General features: G+C 37.4%; 3 protein-coding genes across 3 annotated transcripts; 2 read left to right on the top strand and 1 right to left on the bottom strand.

Annotated features, from left to right (window-relative positions):
• The first annotated feature begins 620 nt into the window (after nucleotides 1-620).
• On the top strand, nucleotides 621-4839 carry LOC141646652 (stearoyl-[acyl-carrier-protein] 9-desaturase, chloroplastic-like). The gene is made up of 3 exons (XM_074454541.1): nucleotides 621-991; nucleotides 3022-3526; nucleotides 4062-4839. The coding sequence occupies exons 1-3, from the start codon at nucleotides 861-863 to the stop codon at nucleotides 4620-4622; spliced, it is 1197 nt and encodes a 398-aa protein (XP_074310642.1). The 5' UTR covers nucleotides 621-860; the 3' UTR covers nucleotides 4623-4839.
• A 496-nt stretch (nucleotides 4840-5335) lies between these two features.
• Nucleotides 5336-6291, bottom strand: LOC141646653 (uncharacterized). The gene has a single exon (XM_074454543.1). The coding sequence runs from the start codon at nucleotides 6191-6193 to the stop codon at nucleotides 5600-5602; it is 594 nt and encodes a 197-aa protein (XP_074310644.1). The 5' UTR covers nucleotides 6194-6291; the 3' UTR covers nucleotides 5336-5599.
• A 1984-nt stretch (nucleotides 6292-8275) lies between these two features.
• Nucleotides 8276-15741, top strand: LOC141646650 (uncharacterized). Its single transcript, XM_074454539.1, has 13 exons — nucleotides 8276-8517; nucleotides 9602-9724; nucleotides 9864-10282; nucleotides 11079-11282; nucleotides 11369-11461; nucleotides 11711-11749; nucleotides 12594-12683; nucleotides 12771-12873; nucleotides 13026-13106; nucleotides 13444-13520; nucleotides 14581-14661; nucleotides 15072-15163; nucleotides 15300-15741. The coding sequence occupies exons 1-13, from the start codon at nucleotides 8478-8480 to the stop codon at nucleotides 15421-15423; spliced, it is 1566 nt and encodes a 521-aa protein (XP_074310640.1). The 5' UTR covers nucleotides 8276-8477; the 3' UTR covers nucleotides 15424-15741.
• Nucleotides 15742-17231: the final 1490 nt, after the last annotated feature.

Here is a 17231-nt window from a genome sequence, read left to right as displayed (position 1 = left end):
AGAAAAATTACACATAAGCTCGGATTAATGTATATGGTTGTACAATACTGATACGAAAATTGCGCGGAAGCGGTTTCAAAGAATAGCGAACAATAATGGAAAAGGGATATTTGCTTCGAAATCTGTCTTGAAATCGAAACAATGGGATATTTGCGCGATCTAGACCTATAGATCGAACAATGGTGATTGAATCGCAAGACCTATTGCTATCAATCGGGTTAGAGTTTGAAAACGCGTCAAACAATAACAGTTTCGGAACAAAAACGCGTCGATCCTATGTTTACAGAACTTGCAAACACAAACAAAGCAACAACTTTGATTTTATTAATTCTCAATCTATATCAAAAATAACATACAACGACCTCTTATTTATACTAGAAAATAAACGACCTAGTGCTGCCTTACCTCACAAGTTAATTTTTTCCTAAAATTGACTTTCCTAAACCTAATATAATTACCTTACTTATTCTAACTGCAATTAGGAAATAAATAAACTAGTAATAATCTAATTAGGAAATAAACTAGCCCTAATGATTTATGGAAATCCTTTATTTTGTATCAAATACTTATTATACAACTGGTTGTATAGTAGTATTTGTGCTCAATCCAACCTATCCTATGGGCCACAAGTCTAAACCCACATTTCCCCTCCTCAATTTTACAATTCTCAATGTTCCTTCCTCGTTGAAATCGTCTTCACTATATTCTGATTTTTCCACTCTATAAATTACCAATCTCATTCACCACCATCAAATAAAACACTATACTAAAATCTACCACTTAAAACACTTGCATTACATACACCATCAAAACAAACAAATAAATAAATAATAAATAATATCAAATTATACAAATTAAAAATGGCTTTGAAAATTCAAGCAATGAAATTTCAGTTGCCAAATGATTCAACTTCATTGACTCTACCTCGATCTCATCGTTTCAGATCTCCTCATCGTGTTTTCATGGCTTCTACTCTTGGCATTACCTCAACGTTTGTATTTTTTCCTCCTCTTTTATTTAGTTATTTTTTTTGTGTATTATCATTCCGTGTCAAATGAAGCGCAAGACCAGTACATAGTACAATATATGGGGAATGGGGATTCGAACCTGTGACCTATTATCACGATACCCCTGTTTTAACCACCAAGCTAAGACGTCTTCGGTATTATTGGTTAAATACTCATTTGGTTTTATGTATAAAAGGAACATTTGCGATAAGACGGTCTTATACAATAATTTATCGGTACTTTAATGCATGAATGTAATTTGGTTGTTTTCTGAGTTTAAGAGGATGGTTGAGGTCCAATAGTATTTTGTTGTCAATTTAAGTGTCACATTTTGCTGATTTGCATATTATTGCAGTTAGCATTTGCATGCATTGATGTAATTTTATTATATTATTATTATTTGTACTTGAGTCCATCATTTTGGGTTCACATTATTTTGTGAATTAACTTGCATTTTTTTATTGGTGAAGGCGGTTCTGCAACGTGAGACGGTCTTTTTATGTATGAAAATGGTCATTTACGAGTGTTTAACCAATAAAAGACCGTCTTATTCTACAATTTGTGTAATTACTGATAGGTAATTTGTGTTTAATTATTCAAAATTATTAACATTTGCATGGATATTTTCAGTTTTTATTGATGATTTAGAGAGTGTATCTATCTTTTTCAATTATAAGTCAATTAAAATGACTTAAAACAATTATTGAAATTTGGATTTTTCTGTGGTTGATATAAGTATAAAATATTAGTTGGGAGAAAAATTAATATTCATAATTTTACAGTTGAGAGGTGTCGTGTTCAAGATGTCATTCTCAATGTTGTGTTAAAGGATGGTAAAGGGGGTTGAGAATGTCATGTGGTTGGTCATTTTCCTTAATTTTTCCTTAATTTGGTCATTAATTAGGTTTGATTTTTTTTTTCTAATGTTATATTTTTGGTTGAGGAGGTATAAGACTAAGGGTATATTTGATGTTTTGATAACGACTATTTTGAACTCAGGTCATAAGTATTATATCAGATGTCGTTTGTTAGTCGACCATTTTGATGTGATATTTTTGGTGAAGGAGGTATAAGACTATAAGGGTAGATTTGATGGTTTGATAGCGGCGTATTTTGAACTCAGGTCATAAGTATTATCAAATGTCGTTTGTTAGTCGACCATTTTGATGTGATATTCTTGAAATTGAGGGAGTCATTTTATTGCTTTGATGTTGACGAGTTTTGAACACAAGTCACAATGTCAATAACAGAGCTACGAGAGCAGTTTTGATGCTTTGATCGCGTACATGAGTCATGACTCATGAAATACGGAGTTCTAATTAGGTTAACAAGACGCCGGACATATTCTAAGAGTTGAATTTTTCAACTATCTTTGATTTTTCCCTAGAGATTGGTTTTAAGCCGTTCTCTTTCGTCTGCAATGTGTTTCAGACTTTCAGATTAGAAGAAAATGCAGGACTTTCCTATGTTGGTTACAACTTACAAGCTTTTGTTGATGTTTTATACAGGATAACCTGTTTAATTGTCTTGCCATGATAATTTTTGTCGTCGACCTTGCTTGTTCGTTTCATTTGAAAACGAGATTCAATTGTGAATTGTTTACACAATCAAGTTCCATAGCAGTGGTGCAGCTAGGGGGGCTAGCAGGCCTGGCGGATGAAATTTTCGAAGTTTTTAGTTAATTTTTTGGAAATTTTTTCGAGTGTACCTTATGAAATTAGTCGTTCGCCCCCCTAAGTTCAAATCCTGGCTCCACCACTGTTCCATAGTGTTGTGAACTTTTATGACTTCTGTACATACAGTATTGTTGCTTGTTATCTACGTATATCCTATATGTAGTTAGAGACACACCTGTCGTCTCAAGGGCTCTCGCTAATGATGACGGGTGAGGGAAGGATGTATGCAGTTTTGCCCCTAGGATGTTTTTGCATGAGATCCATGATGAGTTTGAGAATTGTATCAAATGATCGCTACAAATATATTTTTACCGACTTTAATGGCTTTTACAATGCAGGGAGATTCCGAAGGGTAAAAAACCATACATGCCCCCAAAAGAAGTTCATGTGCAAAAAACCCACACAATGCCGCCCCAAAAGATCGAGATATTCAAATCATTAGACAAGTGGGCTGAGCAAAATCTGCTGACTCTTCTGAAGCCGGTGGAGAAGTGTTGGCAACCACAAGATTTTCTACCAGACCCGTCATCAGATGGGTTTGAAGAACAAGTCAAGGAGCTGAGGGAACGAACTAAAGAAATACCAGACGATTACTTTGTCGTGTTGGTGGGAGATATGATCACAGAGGAAGCCCTTCCTACTTACCAGACTATGATCAACACCTTGGATGGGGTTCGTGATGAGACAGGTGCCAGTCTTACTCCTTGGGCTATCTGGACTAGGGCTTGGACTGCTGAGGAGAACCGCCATGGTGATCTCTTGAACAAGTATCTTTACCTTTCTGGTCGTGTCGATATGAGGCAAATTGAGAAGACAATCCAATACCTTATAGGATCTGGGATGGTGAGATATTTCTCCTACCTATATTCAAACCATCTGTGTGTTTTCGTCGACTATTCTTCTACATTGAGTGTTTTTTTTTTTAAGTTTTTATAAAAGAAATCCGAACTTCGATTTTAAAACCTATAAATTTACCTTGACTTTGTATTATGTTTCGCTCTCCCTTTTGTTTTTCATTTTTTTCCTTTTCTATTTTTTTTCGCATTTTGAGGTGTGCGTTCACCCATGGACGGTTCTAACTTCTAAAGGATGATTCATGTCAGCCGACCGCAAATCATTTTGGGATTAAGGCTCTGATGTTGTTGTTGTTGTAAGAAAATACAACATTACAGTTCATGAGAATTATTCAAGTGGTTAAGGTTCTTTGCTGACAAATTACACAGGTTTCTTTGAATCCTAATTCATGGAGATAGTTGTTACTTAGTCCTCGAGTAAGCGGGGATTTCTGGAATTCGCATGTTTAACCAAATAACTTGTTTTGCGGTTTTTTTCCTTTTTTTTCATCTTTGAAAACTTAGAAGCATGAAATCTTTTGCAGGATCCACAAACCGAGAACAACCCGTATCTAGGTTACATCTACACCTCCTTCCAAGAGAGAGCTACATTCGTATCACATGGAAATACTGCAAGGCTTGCCAAAGAACATGGAGACTTGAAACTAGCACAAATTTGTGGGATTATAGCTGCAGACGAGAAGCGTCATGAAACCGCCTACACCAAAATCGTTGAAAAGCTCTTTGAGATAGATCCAGATGGCACCGTCTTGGCTCTGGCTGATATGATGAGGAAAAAAGTGACTATGCCAGCTCACTTGATGTACGATGGTAACGACGATGACCTTTTTGATAACTACTCATCCGTTGCCCAACGCATTGGAGTCTACACAGCTAAAGACTACGCCGACATTTTGGAATTTCTAGTGCAAAGATGGAATGTGGCGACATTGTCAGGCCTTTCCGGTGAGGGCCGTAAAGCGCAAGACTTTTTATGCAGTTTGGCTCCAAGAATCAGGAAACTCGAGGAGAGGGCTCAGGCGCGGGCAAAACAATCTTCCCTTGCTTCATTCAGCTGGATCTTCAATAAAGAGCTGATTGTCTAATAATGTGATTCTCGACATGCTTCCGAAGGTTTTCTCTATGTTTTTATGCTGTTGATGGTAAGAATATGAAGGCCTTGTAGATACTTTTGCTTGTCTTGTGGAAACCATAAGGGTTTTTAAATAGCGAAATTTCGTAGTTAAGTATGGTAAATTGAGCCTGTGGATTTGCTTAAATTAGTTGAAGACTTATAAATGAAGGCCTTTATTTGAAAGTTTCTGTTTGGTGTGACTGTTGTTACTTTTATGCTATTTGAAATTTAGGTTTTATTCATGTGCTTAAGATTTTTCAGTTGAATTTGGTTTCTTCCCTTTTCCTGTTGCGCCCCGGCCTTTCCCGAGGGGCTGCTCCTAGATGAGCTGCAAGCAGGAGCTCACCCAGCGTATTGACAAGACTCGCGAAAAAATGCTCTGCTGGGTGAGCTCCTGCTTGCGTACCTCATCTAGGAGGAATCTTCGCGGGAAAGTTTAAGCCTTTTTCTTTAAGAAAAGGGATCATATTTAAGTGCTGTCAGTCCCGGACAGAGGAGAGACGAGTTGTGACGACCATGGTTTGGCCTGTAACTCGTATAATCTCACTTTTATTCAAACTCTATTCGACTCCATTGTATACTCTTTTCGGTCTTTATGAGATCGCGGACATTGTACAACTCCGCCTTTTCCGGTGTTTATGAGATTTTTTTTGGACATTCTATAATATAAAAAAAAAAAAAAAATGAACAATCACACAAATATCACCAATTGCATAACACATTATTGCTCACTACAACAATTCCAACAAATCAATTAAATTCATAAAATAAAAATACACATTTCCCATTAATTCAACTTACAAAATCCATCAAACCATGACAATATAGCATCAAAGAAGATGCATTACATTCTTCACATAATATCAAGTGCCTCAATGACTTCCGCAACCTGTGAGCTGAACGGAGGTCAGATGTAACCAGTCTTACCCTTCTAAGAAAACTCGATATCTAGACATTAAAGGAGGAAGAGGGGTAAGGCAAGTACCCCAACTCTTCCTCAGAACTTCCAACCTTATTACTCCTCTTAGCATTTCCACCATTATTACCACCACCACCACCACCACCACATTCGACGACAGCGTAATACTTCAAAAAGAAAGCAACAGTCAAAACAATCCACTCAAGCACAAAAATGGCCCCACAAAGCCCACCAGCCAACTTCAAAATCACCACACCATTCCCTTCCATCACATAAGACTTAAGACTGGCTAAGAAATCGTCGGTTCGAGTGAAAATAAGGACTGATATTGATCCCTGGAAGATAGCAGTAAGAACAGTGGCAATCATGTGGGTGATGAACCACTTGGAACTGCCTTGGCCTTGGCCGGCTGCTGCGTGGCAGCCGGCCAAGGCACCTAAAATGGTCAAGAGATGGAGGGAAATGAAGAAGAACCCGCAAAGAGACGGGATTAGTCGAAGCGAAAGGGTTAGGAAAATGCAACTTGATGATGCACCTAAGAGCATGTAGTTGGATAGTAAGAAGAGTTTTTTGGTTTTGTAGTGTGGTTCATTGGTTTGTATTGAGCCTAATTGAATACCCATTTTGTGAAATCGGGATTTCGGAGACGGGTTTTGATTGATTTTGGGAGATTGTGAGAATTTTGGGAAGATTTGGAGATGGTTTAGGGGAGTGAGTGTGGTGGAGTGGAAGAAATAGGGGGAGGGAGTAACGGTTATATGTTTGAAAAGTTGGTGAAATGTGGCCGTTGGTGGGTCTTTTGGGTGTTGGAAATGGAAGATAGTTAAGAGTGCAACGGCTAGTTTAATTGGAAAGAATTTAGATCTAGATTTTTGGTTGAGTTGATGTTTGTTTGGACATGGTGGTTGTTGACATTTGGTGTACTAAACTATTGTAATGGTAGGGCTGTAAAACGAGCCGGTCTGAGTTCGAGTTCGGGTGAGCTCGGGCTCGGCTCGAAGCACATCGAGCCTAAAAACTTGAAGCATGAATTCGGCTCGAAAAAAGCTCGAGCTCGTTTTGACCGAGCTCGGGCCGAGCTTTGATTGAGCCGATTTCAAGGGCTTGTCGAGCCGGCTCGGATCATTTACCGTCCTGGTAATGGGTACAAATTGTTTCTAATTTGTTTATGTACAAATATGTTTCTATTTGAATTGTTTTTAACAATTTTATAGTTTCGCTATGATTATTTAAATGTTGAATTTTACTGGGTATGTTTTTATAAAAGAGTTAAAGTTTTGTTTATTTTTTTCTAATAATATTGAAATGATAATGTGGTGGGATGGTACAAGGCTACAAGCATGAGTGTGGAATTCAATTTCTTTCTTGGTGTCTGGATAGAGAGAGTTGCTTCACCAAACTTATATGTAGAATGGCGTTTTTAAATTGTCATTCATTAGATTATTTAGATATGGTTCGCTCCAACCTGTAAAATAAATACTCCCTCCATACCAAATCCAAAGGTAACATTGACCAAAATGACACTATTCATGGTTGTTGGGAATCTTCGATATTATTCTTAATCTATAAGACAAAATATAGTCATGTGAGATCTTGTTTGATTTATCGTCATAAATGCTATAAGAATATCAATTTTTTATAATTTTTAATAATGTGTAACTAAAGATATTCACGTTGCAAAACGTATCTCGGCAAGTGTGAAAAAGTCAATATTACCTTTGGATTGGTATGGAGGGAGTAATACACTTGTAATTAGACGTGACAAAATTAACTTGACTTAAATGACCTAACTCAATACTTGATTTGAACCAAAGTAGAGAATCCAAATATGACTTCAGACCCAAGATCCAAATCCAATTGGACTTGAACTTTGTTGGGTCCAAAATTGCCCTGGTAGAAAAACACCTCACCCTAAAATGACTCGAAATTACTAAATAAAATCAGTGTAAAATATCAATATATCATCTACATCGAAATTAAAATATGTAATCAATTACTTAGTCTCCCTTATAAATAGGTAATTTTGCAAAACAATCTATTGTAATTTTTATATGAGTACTAAAACCGCTTTTAAGTTTCAACTGCGTATCCAAAAATGATTCAATCCTAAGTGATTCAAACGGAATTACGGAGTACCAACTAAGAAACCCGATAACAACACAACCCAAACATGCTTGAAACTAGACCTGTCAAACGGATCGATCGGGTCGGGTCAGATACAGGTTGGGACACACGGGTCACTGGTCGGGTTAGAGTCAGAATACGGGTCAAGAAATAATTTTTTTAAAAAGTTAAAACATTAAAATTAATATTTTAATCATATTCAACTTTAACATTAAAATTGACTTTTTAGCTGTGTTTGTAATTTTAATTCATGATTTACTTTGACCCAACGGGTCGATCCGTTTGGGTCGGGTCTCGACCCTGTAATAACGGGTCAATTTGGGTTCGGGTCAAACGAGTTGCGAGTCGAAAATACCGGGTTTACAATCCTAAAAAAACAGGTCGGATGGGTCAGATTTTCGGATCTGGTCGAGTTTTAACAGGTCTACTTGAAACACATGTTAACCCATCAACCAATTACCAACCACACTATCCCTCGAATTACTCTAACCTAAACCGATCCAACCCAATTAACCCGTTTACGAGGTCTATCTAGTACGGAGTAACTTTGTAAGGGTTAGCCCAAGAACCAAGACCCGTCTATCCAAGTGTCCAAAGTCCAAAGTCCCAAGTCCCAACTGTCCAGGTCTCCACAAACGCTGCTACAATGGAGAGATGAATTTTGTAATCAAGTACCTGTGTGTTTTAGTGTACTGTTAATCACGACTTACACCCAATTTTTACCATAAAGATTCCAACTTTATTAACCTAAATTGAGGAAGAACAACAATCCAAGATTAAACGATGTCGTCTTCAGTTGATACCTCCACCATTCCTTCTGCTGGTAATTAATTCCCTTTTTTGCTTCGTTAAATTTGTCATTTTTATATGTTTTTTTGATTAATTGCATTTATTTTAGTGATTAGGGAACTGGGTTTTATCAATTATAATGAAACCCTTGATTGAATTTGTTTTTGAAATTTGTGAATGTAAAAACCCTTTTGTTGTTTATGTAATTTTTGAGTATATGATGAAGTTTATGCTGCCATGAATTAGGAAATTAGGGTTTCTGTATCGTTCTTCGAACCTCTTAGGCTAAATTGTACTCGCTCCGTCCCAATCATTTGTTTTTTATTAGAATACTCCTAAACAACAACATTACCCGAGTGCCCGAAGGGCTCCCGCAAGTTGAGGGGTAGGGAGGGGGGTTGGACGTACGCAGCCTTACCCTTGTGAAAACGACACAAAGAGGCTAGCAACGCAAAGAGGCTTTAATTGATGAGCAGCCAGTTTAGTGAGCTGTTTTACTTTATTGCCAAAGGAATTGAAGCTTCGTTTGCGAAATGAAATTTCATGGAAGAAAAGTAAGGGAAAAGAAATGAGAGCGTTGTCGATTATTTGCATTACTGATATGGTATAGACGTATAGTGTATGATTTAATGTGAACCCTTTATCGACTATCCATTTGGATGAGCGACGGTTAAACCGCCTTTATAAAGATGAAGATGACATGATTTCAGGATTAGGAAACATGGGGCCTTCTCTTTTGTTTTCTAGGTTAATGTTTGGAGCTTAGATTTTCTTAATTATGTGATTGTATTTGAGGAGTGGAAATCCTTCCTGGTTGCCGGATGAGCTTATTGGCTCAATGAAGGTGTATGGAACAGGGGTATGGCTTTGATTGAGGACTTGATGTAAGATATAGTTTTGTGAGGGAGTTTTAAACCGAGCTCGCTCTTCATTTGGGTGGCTCGTTCTTGAAATGATTCTTGTAAACAGATGCTCTTTTAGTGGAATTTAGTATCACTCTAGCTTATAAACTATGATCAATTTCAATGTCAGAAGTAACAGAGGTGCTCTTGGGAATGCCATGTATACTATGCTTTTTTTTTTTAGAGATAATAGGGTCTTCACTTTTATTGTACTAGGGGAAGAGAACATAACGAGCCAACTTGTGCAAACGACTAATGAAGCTTATACGGAAGTTGGATGGTATATCCTGGATGCAAATCAGCAGCAGATTGGGCCATACACAATAGCAGAGTTGCGAGGTGAAATTAACCGTCTCTTTTTCTGTCTTTCTCATTTTTAGTTTTATCGCTTGCAATGATACAGTTATGTGAAAACATCTCTGTTTGTACCACACTTCTAAAAACTTGCGTAAATATTTATTCCTCTCCTCTTTGGCAGAACATTTTTTAAATGGATACCTGCCAGAGAGTACCTTTGTATGGAGCGAAGGAAGATCTGAGTGGCAGCAACTTTCTTCAGTTCCTGAGTTAATGGCTGAAGTATATAGGGATAAAACTCAATCTTTGTCTTCAGAACATGAAGAACCGTTGAATGTTGGTCCACAGGAGACAGTTTCTACATATTATGAATCTAGTACAGCTCCAGTAAGCAATGATGATGAGTTTGAGAAATGGCAAAATGAAGTGAAGAAGGCCGAGGCTGAAGCCGAGTTGCTCAAAAATGGCACTGCTTCAAGTCAATTGGAGGGCTTTGAGCATGATAGACCATCAACACCCCCTGAAGGAGAACAAGAATTCATTGATGATGATGGGACTTTGTACAAATGGGATCGTAGTATCAGAGCATGGGTGCCACAGGTTTGTGCTTTATTTTCCTGGTGCTTATATGTTGTAATTGACTAATTTTCAATATATATTTATGAGCACTTGTTGAGGATTGTGCTATCAGGGGTTTTCTTATCATTCAGCTAAGATAACTTCTTTTGGCATGCGAGACCTTTAATAAAGTAATTCACAATTGGATAGATCCATGTTTTGTCCCCCCTCCCCTCCTTTGTAACTGTTTTGCTTATTTTTTTACATGACCAATACTCTCGATGCAAAGTCTCCTGCCTATGGTTAGGAAAGGAGATTAAATGTACTCTACCCTTACCATGTGTAGAGAAAGACACGGTAGACCGACCGTGTTTAAAGCTTGGAAAAAGTTAGGCGGTCAAGCCGTCATGTACAGTTGAGGATGCTGAAGTCTTCGTTATGAATCCAGGTTTTCGTTGTGAAACTGCTCATCATTATTGGGATGATATATTGATGATATCTACGTTACTCGTTACGTTCCTACCTTGTACATATTCTCTCATTACGACATTGCGTCTACTATGCTGCAGATGATGATGTTGATGTTGTTAGTTTTTAACTAGTAGCCACATTTACTGCTTTTCAAGTTCTTCAGTGGGTTTTCTTGTACATTTTCCTCGTTGTCTTTCGAGACTGTTATGTATACGTGTTGGTCTATTTACAATAGCTCATTAATCTCAACTTGGAGGGTTGTTTACATTTTGTTTTTGACCTTTCGTCGTGACACTATCGTTACTGTGGTTCTTTTGGTGGAGTTTCCAATATGATTTTCAATGTATTTTTGATTGTCTTATTGCAGGAGTCTGAAGAGAGTAGGAAAGAAGGGTATGCATTAGATGATATGGTATTTGCAGTAGAGGAAGAGGTCTTTCCAACACTGAAAGTAGACGACGTTCTTGAAAAAGAAGATGACAAAGCTGTTAAAACTGTAGAAGATGTTGAAGATGTTGACACCAGAAAAAATGCTAAGAGGAAAGAGCCTGAAAAGAAAGAGGAGAAGAAGGTATTTGTTACTATGATAACCTTATTGAAGATGGATCAGTGTAAGATGAAGTTAGTCCTCATTCTGTTCGTAACAAACTTTTGCAGGAAGCAAATAAGCCACCAGACAGTTGGTTTGAGCTGAAAGTCAACACCCATGTTTACGTGACCGGATTGCCCGAAGATGTCACAGTCGAAGAAGTACGTTTCATTATAGTTTTGAAAGTTGATGTGTAGATTTTTGAACAATAGGGATGGGCTTTCAATTTTCTCAAAACAAATTTTCTCTGAAAAGTTAGCTTTATATCCTTAAAAGAATAGCAGAACCGTCTAACCCAAGTTTGCGTGTCGTGCAAAAAAGTCACATAGTTTCCACTACTTGTTTTATGCATCTCATGTGTTGTCTGTATGAAACGTTTATTGATGATGCAAGCACACATTTTTGGGCAGGTGGTCGAGGTTTTCTCCAAGTGTGGCTTAATCAAGGAGGTAGGTTTCAGTTTACTAATGCTTTTTTTAGTATTGATTCTTGTTTCTAGTTTCTAAAAACTGCAAACTTATTATTATAACAAGTTTCCAGCTTTAGAAACCATTGCAATTGTAGAGATAGTTCCTCACTTCTTAGCTTTGACTTTTTGCAATGTATGATCATGAGTTTTACAACTATGAGAATTCTAGTGGTATATTGGTTTAATGCATGAACCTAATGCACAAATGCTTATAACTACACGATACTCGTTTTACCTCCCCTATTTATATATACATTAATTGTGTTGCCTGTTCGGCATGACTTTCGGCATCTACTTTGTAGTGAGTAATTTGCCAGGATGTTCATTGCGTCACCACTTGGAGTTGCATGGCCTTCTAATGAATTATGGCCTTATTGAACAGGAGTATATAAATTGTTCTTGATTTTTATACTCTTAACTGATTACTGACTATATCCTTATTGAATGCTTATTCAACTTGATTTTCATGCGTGAACGTATTACGTCCTTACTTTGCTTCTATATTGATTGTTCTTTGCTTCTGCATCATTCTAAATTGTGGGTTGGATCATTCACTGTCTATGAACTCTTTCGAATCTCGGTTGATTGTGTACTTATGTTGTTCACCCTTTTTACCAGTTGTCAGTTGTCACGTGTTGAAATCTAGCCCATTGAATTTTAGTAGAAGTTGAAAGTAAACTAAATCTGCTCCATGGCTTCAACCTTCTGGTGCTAAATGAAGATGCATGGGATGCTGGCAGATTGGATTTGATACTGGCTGACGAAATTTGGACATTGTTTAGAATACATTCCTGAATTCTATTGACTCTTGTATGCATATACAGGATCATGAGACCAAGAAGCCCCGAGTGAAACTATATTTTGACAAGGCGACGGGAAGGAAAAAGGGAGACGCACTTGTTACTTATCTCAAGGTATTAGTTTTTTTTTTTCAAATCTGCAATAAAATTGCTGATGCGAATACTTATTATACAACTATTTTCTTTTGCTACTTTTTATAGGAGCCATCAGTCCCCTTGGCATTGCAGATTCTGGATGGGACGTCCTTTCGGCCTGGAGGGAGCACTCTGATGTCGGTAACCCAAGCTCAATTTCAGCAGAAAGGTACTTAAAATTAGCATGCAGTCCTCCAGATAGCGAGGGCCATTTGTACTCCGTAACATATAAGTGATACGATAGTCTAGACTAGGAACCGGTGTGTATGCTCTGATGGGTTGAGGCTGTTTATTTTGCTGATGAAACTTTAATGTTTTCAGGAGAGAAGTTTGTTCCGAAGCAATCAGATAAGAAAAAGAAAAGTAAATTAAAGAAGGTTGAAGATAAGATGCTTGGTTGGGGTACGTTTCTGTTCTTTTTCATTTTGGGAACAGAGTTTCAGTTTTGCTTTGGTCATTGTTACTCAGTGGTTGAATTTGCTGTTTTTCTGCATGACTGTGTAACATGCACGAATTAAGTTGGTTTAGTTCTCGTTGTTAAAGCTTTCTGTTAAGAGATTGTTGAGAATGATGTGTTTCCGCTATCATCAGGATACTCGTCCTTTTACTTGATAATTTCTAGTTTTTCAGTGTTTTATCTGGACTTCCTGGCATTCATGCACATTTTGCTTCGTTTCCGTGTAATAGGGCAATACCTAGCACTTCATGAATCTAAGTTTTCTTTGTATATATATATCAGGTGGTCGTGATGATTCAAAGCTCATATTTCCTGCCACAGTGGTCCTCAGTAACATGTTCACGACAGCAGAAATGAGAGTAAGTTTTGCATATCGTGATTGTCTTGTAGATTCACAGATTGTTGATGTCATTTTTCTACTCATGAAAGCACACGATTTTGAATCAGTAGTATTATTAACAAAAAGTAATGCAAGATTAAGTTATACGGAGTATCTCACTATTTCCAAATATAACCATCCCTCCAAGTAGGGGGGTAGGGGTGTAAACGAGCCGAGCTGAGCTCGAGCTCGGGTGGGATCGGGCTCGGCTCGAATTTTTTAGCTCGAGCTCGGGCTCGGCTCGAAGCTCGTCGAGCCTAAAAAATTGAAGCTCGAGCTCGGCTCGGGAAAAGCTCGAGCTCGGCTCGGGAAAAGCTCGAGCTCGGCTCGAGTTCGAATCGAGCTCGTTTTGTCATTATATATTTTCCCTTTCTCACCTTTTAAATCTAACTAAACATAAATATTTTTTGAAAAATAACTAATTATAAAATAGTAAAAAATATTATATCATAATATACTTATAAAAATGTCTAAATAACATATAATTTGAAATAAAAATAATACTACAGTATAAAGATTATACAAAAAAAATTTATAAACGAGCCCAAACGAGCTTCCGAGCCGAGCCTTGCTGAGCTCGGGCTCGGCTCGTATTTAGCCAAGCTCGGCTCGAGCTCGAGCTCATTTTGACCGAGCACGAGTCGAGCTTTGACCGAGCCGATTCCGAGGGCTCAACGAGCCGGCTCATATCATTGACAGCCCTAAGTAGGGGCACCGGGGCAGAGCTAGAAATAAATTTTTAGGGTAGCAAACTTTTGGTATTGTATCAGGTGGTCATGTAGTTCGTTTCAATCGCTATTACTCAAAATAGACTATAATTACAACAATTTTCATATGATTTTGGTAAATCAAACATGACAAATTTGACATTGCATATATTTGGAGAGATGAATCGCCAAAGTTGATAATCAAAGTCAAAATAGACAATAAAAAAAGAGAGAAATTTAGTGTTATCATTACACACCATTATGTTCCGTTATATTTATCTTTTAGCCGAGCCAGCATCATAAAAAAAGATTTAACGGAGATTGCATTTCCAGGAAGACTTGAATCTACGTGAAGAACTTGAGGCTGATGTTCGTGAGGAATGTGTGAAACTTGGTCCAGTGGATTCAGTGAAGGTAAAATAATTCGTAGAAACTTGCTCACCCTTATTAGTAAAAGATACTCGTAAATGAATTTTTTCTTGTTAAAACTATTGTCTATGTAAAAACTTTCTTTTACTTTGTCCACATGTAAACACACACACACACACACACACACACACACACACACACACACACACACACACACACACACACACACACCTCCTCTTGAATTGCTCGATACTTGTTCTATACTTCCACGAGTGATAAATTGAACCCCTTTCTGTCTCAATTCCAATCATATCTGGCTTAACAACTTGCCACCGAGAGGTGAAGCTCGCTTTCAGTTTGTATTGCTGGCTTGTGTTGTTTTTTTTTTTTTTTTTTTTTTGTACTATATATTTAATAACTTCTAGTCTTCAACTCTGATTTGTATTTCATCGCAGGTTTGTGAAAATCACCCACACGGGGTTGTCTTGGTAAGGTACAAGGATCGGAAAGATGCACAGAAGTGTATACAACTAATGGATGGAAGGTGGTACGTACCGGGATTATTCAGTCTTTACATTTACAAGGAAGAACAACTATATTGTTTTTTATTTATGCTGATAGAAATTTCTGTCATGAACTCGGAACTGTGAGTCTTATACGTAAATGCTATTATTTGCTTGAAGGTTTGGTGGTCGAGAAATACACGCGGTTGAAGATGATGGTTCTGTGAACCATTCGTTAATCCGAGACCAGCATGCTGAGGAAGAGCGCCTCGAGAAATTTGCTGCAGAACTCGAAGCTGAGTGACAGTGTCAGATGAAAGTGTCGTTAAAAGAAAGAATCTGCTCTTGGAAAACACGAGGTTTGATTTAGATGTTCGGAATATACTTAGGTACACCGGTATACCACCTCGCTGTACAGTTCCCGTCAATCCCAAATTTTCATCTGTTTTGATATAAGACACGTCATGCTGGGTCCAGTAGACGGTAGTATTAGGTGGAATATTCGTCAATCTTTTGGCAGTTTTGTCACGCGTACATGGCTAACTAGTGATGATCAGTTCAGAGCACGGATTTGAATCAGGAATCATACCAAATTAATTGATGACGAAATTTAACTTTGAAGATATTGGGGCGGTTTTTAAATATTTAGTCCGTTAACTACGTGTTTCCTAGGAAATTCGTTGATTACATGGGATTTTTTCAGCAGCCTAATATTTTACGAGGATGACGAAATTCAACTCTGAAGATATTGGGGCGGTGTTTAAATATTAATCCGTTAACTACGTGTTTACCTAGGAAATTCGTTGATTTTGAGATTTTTTTCAACAGCCTAATATTTTACGAGGATGACGAAATTGTTAATTAAGTACTCGAATTATAAATACGTTTGTCATTATAAAATTGTAAAATTGTACTCTGTCCGTCACATAATACAAACAATTTTTATTCACGTAAATTCGCGGTGATGATTCATGCCGTTAGCACATAAATGTATTTGGATTGTGACAAACAACTAATTGAATTGTATTCACATCAATGTGTCATAGTAGTACGTCAAAAAGTGAAGAAAAAACGGACCATCAATGTCATACACACGTAAATTCGTAATGCATGAGTATGGCATTGTTGATAATTTGTAGACGTATTTTATGAGTAGTTATGAGTCATGATCATCTTCTTTTTAATCTTTGATCAGTGTTTCCTTAATATGACTATATCCGTTTCAGGGTTTAATCGGTCAAGTATTACATTGTTGATAATTTGTTTGTGATGTGAGCTGAGTATGATTCGAATTGTCATAGAACAATTGTTCACCCTGTCCGATCCACAAAATTAACGGGTAACGACAAGACATTCTACAAATATCGGACCCTCTAATCCGTTCTACACTAGCTTATCCATGAGCTAACTCCATCTCATATCCTACCCAAATTCGCACTCTATTTTAGACCTGACAAAACAGAGCCGACCGATAAGGTTGACTCTAACCTGAAAATGACCCGAAAAGTGTGACCCAAACTTGACCCAATAGAACCGACCGGAAATTAACCCGACTCGAAGTGACACAAAATGACACGCAATGACTTAGTTAAGGCAAAATCCTATCTCAAAACAATTAACCTGAAAAATGATCCAACCCGATAAATTATAACCCAAAAATGATCCGACCTGAAGTAACCCGATCCAAACCCGACTTAGAATGAGTCATTTGCTTGGTCTACCCTATTGAAGCCTATTCCATATGTCAGGCTAAGCGATAGGCGATAGCTATATGCACCAAAGAACAATTAGTTTCACTATAAACGGATATATCCGTTTAAAATAAAAGATGGGTCAAATATGCTTAAAGTGGTGATATTTTTGGACCCCGCTATATACCTTGCTGCTTATCTTATGCTTAAAATGGGTGGATATTTGACCGTTTATAACTATAGACGGATATCGTCTATAATGAGAATTTGTGACCAAAGAATGTCACCATTACAACTTTTCCGAGTGAGTATGTCTCCTGAGAGACGGTCGCTTAATAAGCTTTATTGAGAGACCATTGTACAATTTTAAGAAAAAGTGGTACTAAAGGTAATAAAATAGGTACAAATCATGATTAATGAT

Source organism: Silene latifolia, chromosome 3 (assembly GCF_048544455.1).
Source record: "Silene latifolia isolate original U9 population chromosome 3, ASM4854445v1, whole genome shotgun sequence".
In the NCBI taxonomy this organism is placed as follows: domain Eukaryota; kingdom Viridiplantae; phylum Streptophyta; class Magnoliopsida; order Caryophyllales; family Caryophyllaceae; genus Silene; species Silene latifolia.
The sequence above is the reverse complement of the archived record's forward strand: the minus strand, read 5'-3'. Positions and strand labels throughout refer to the sequence as shown.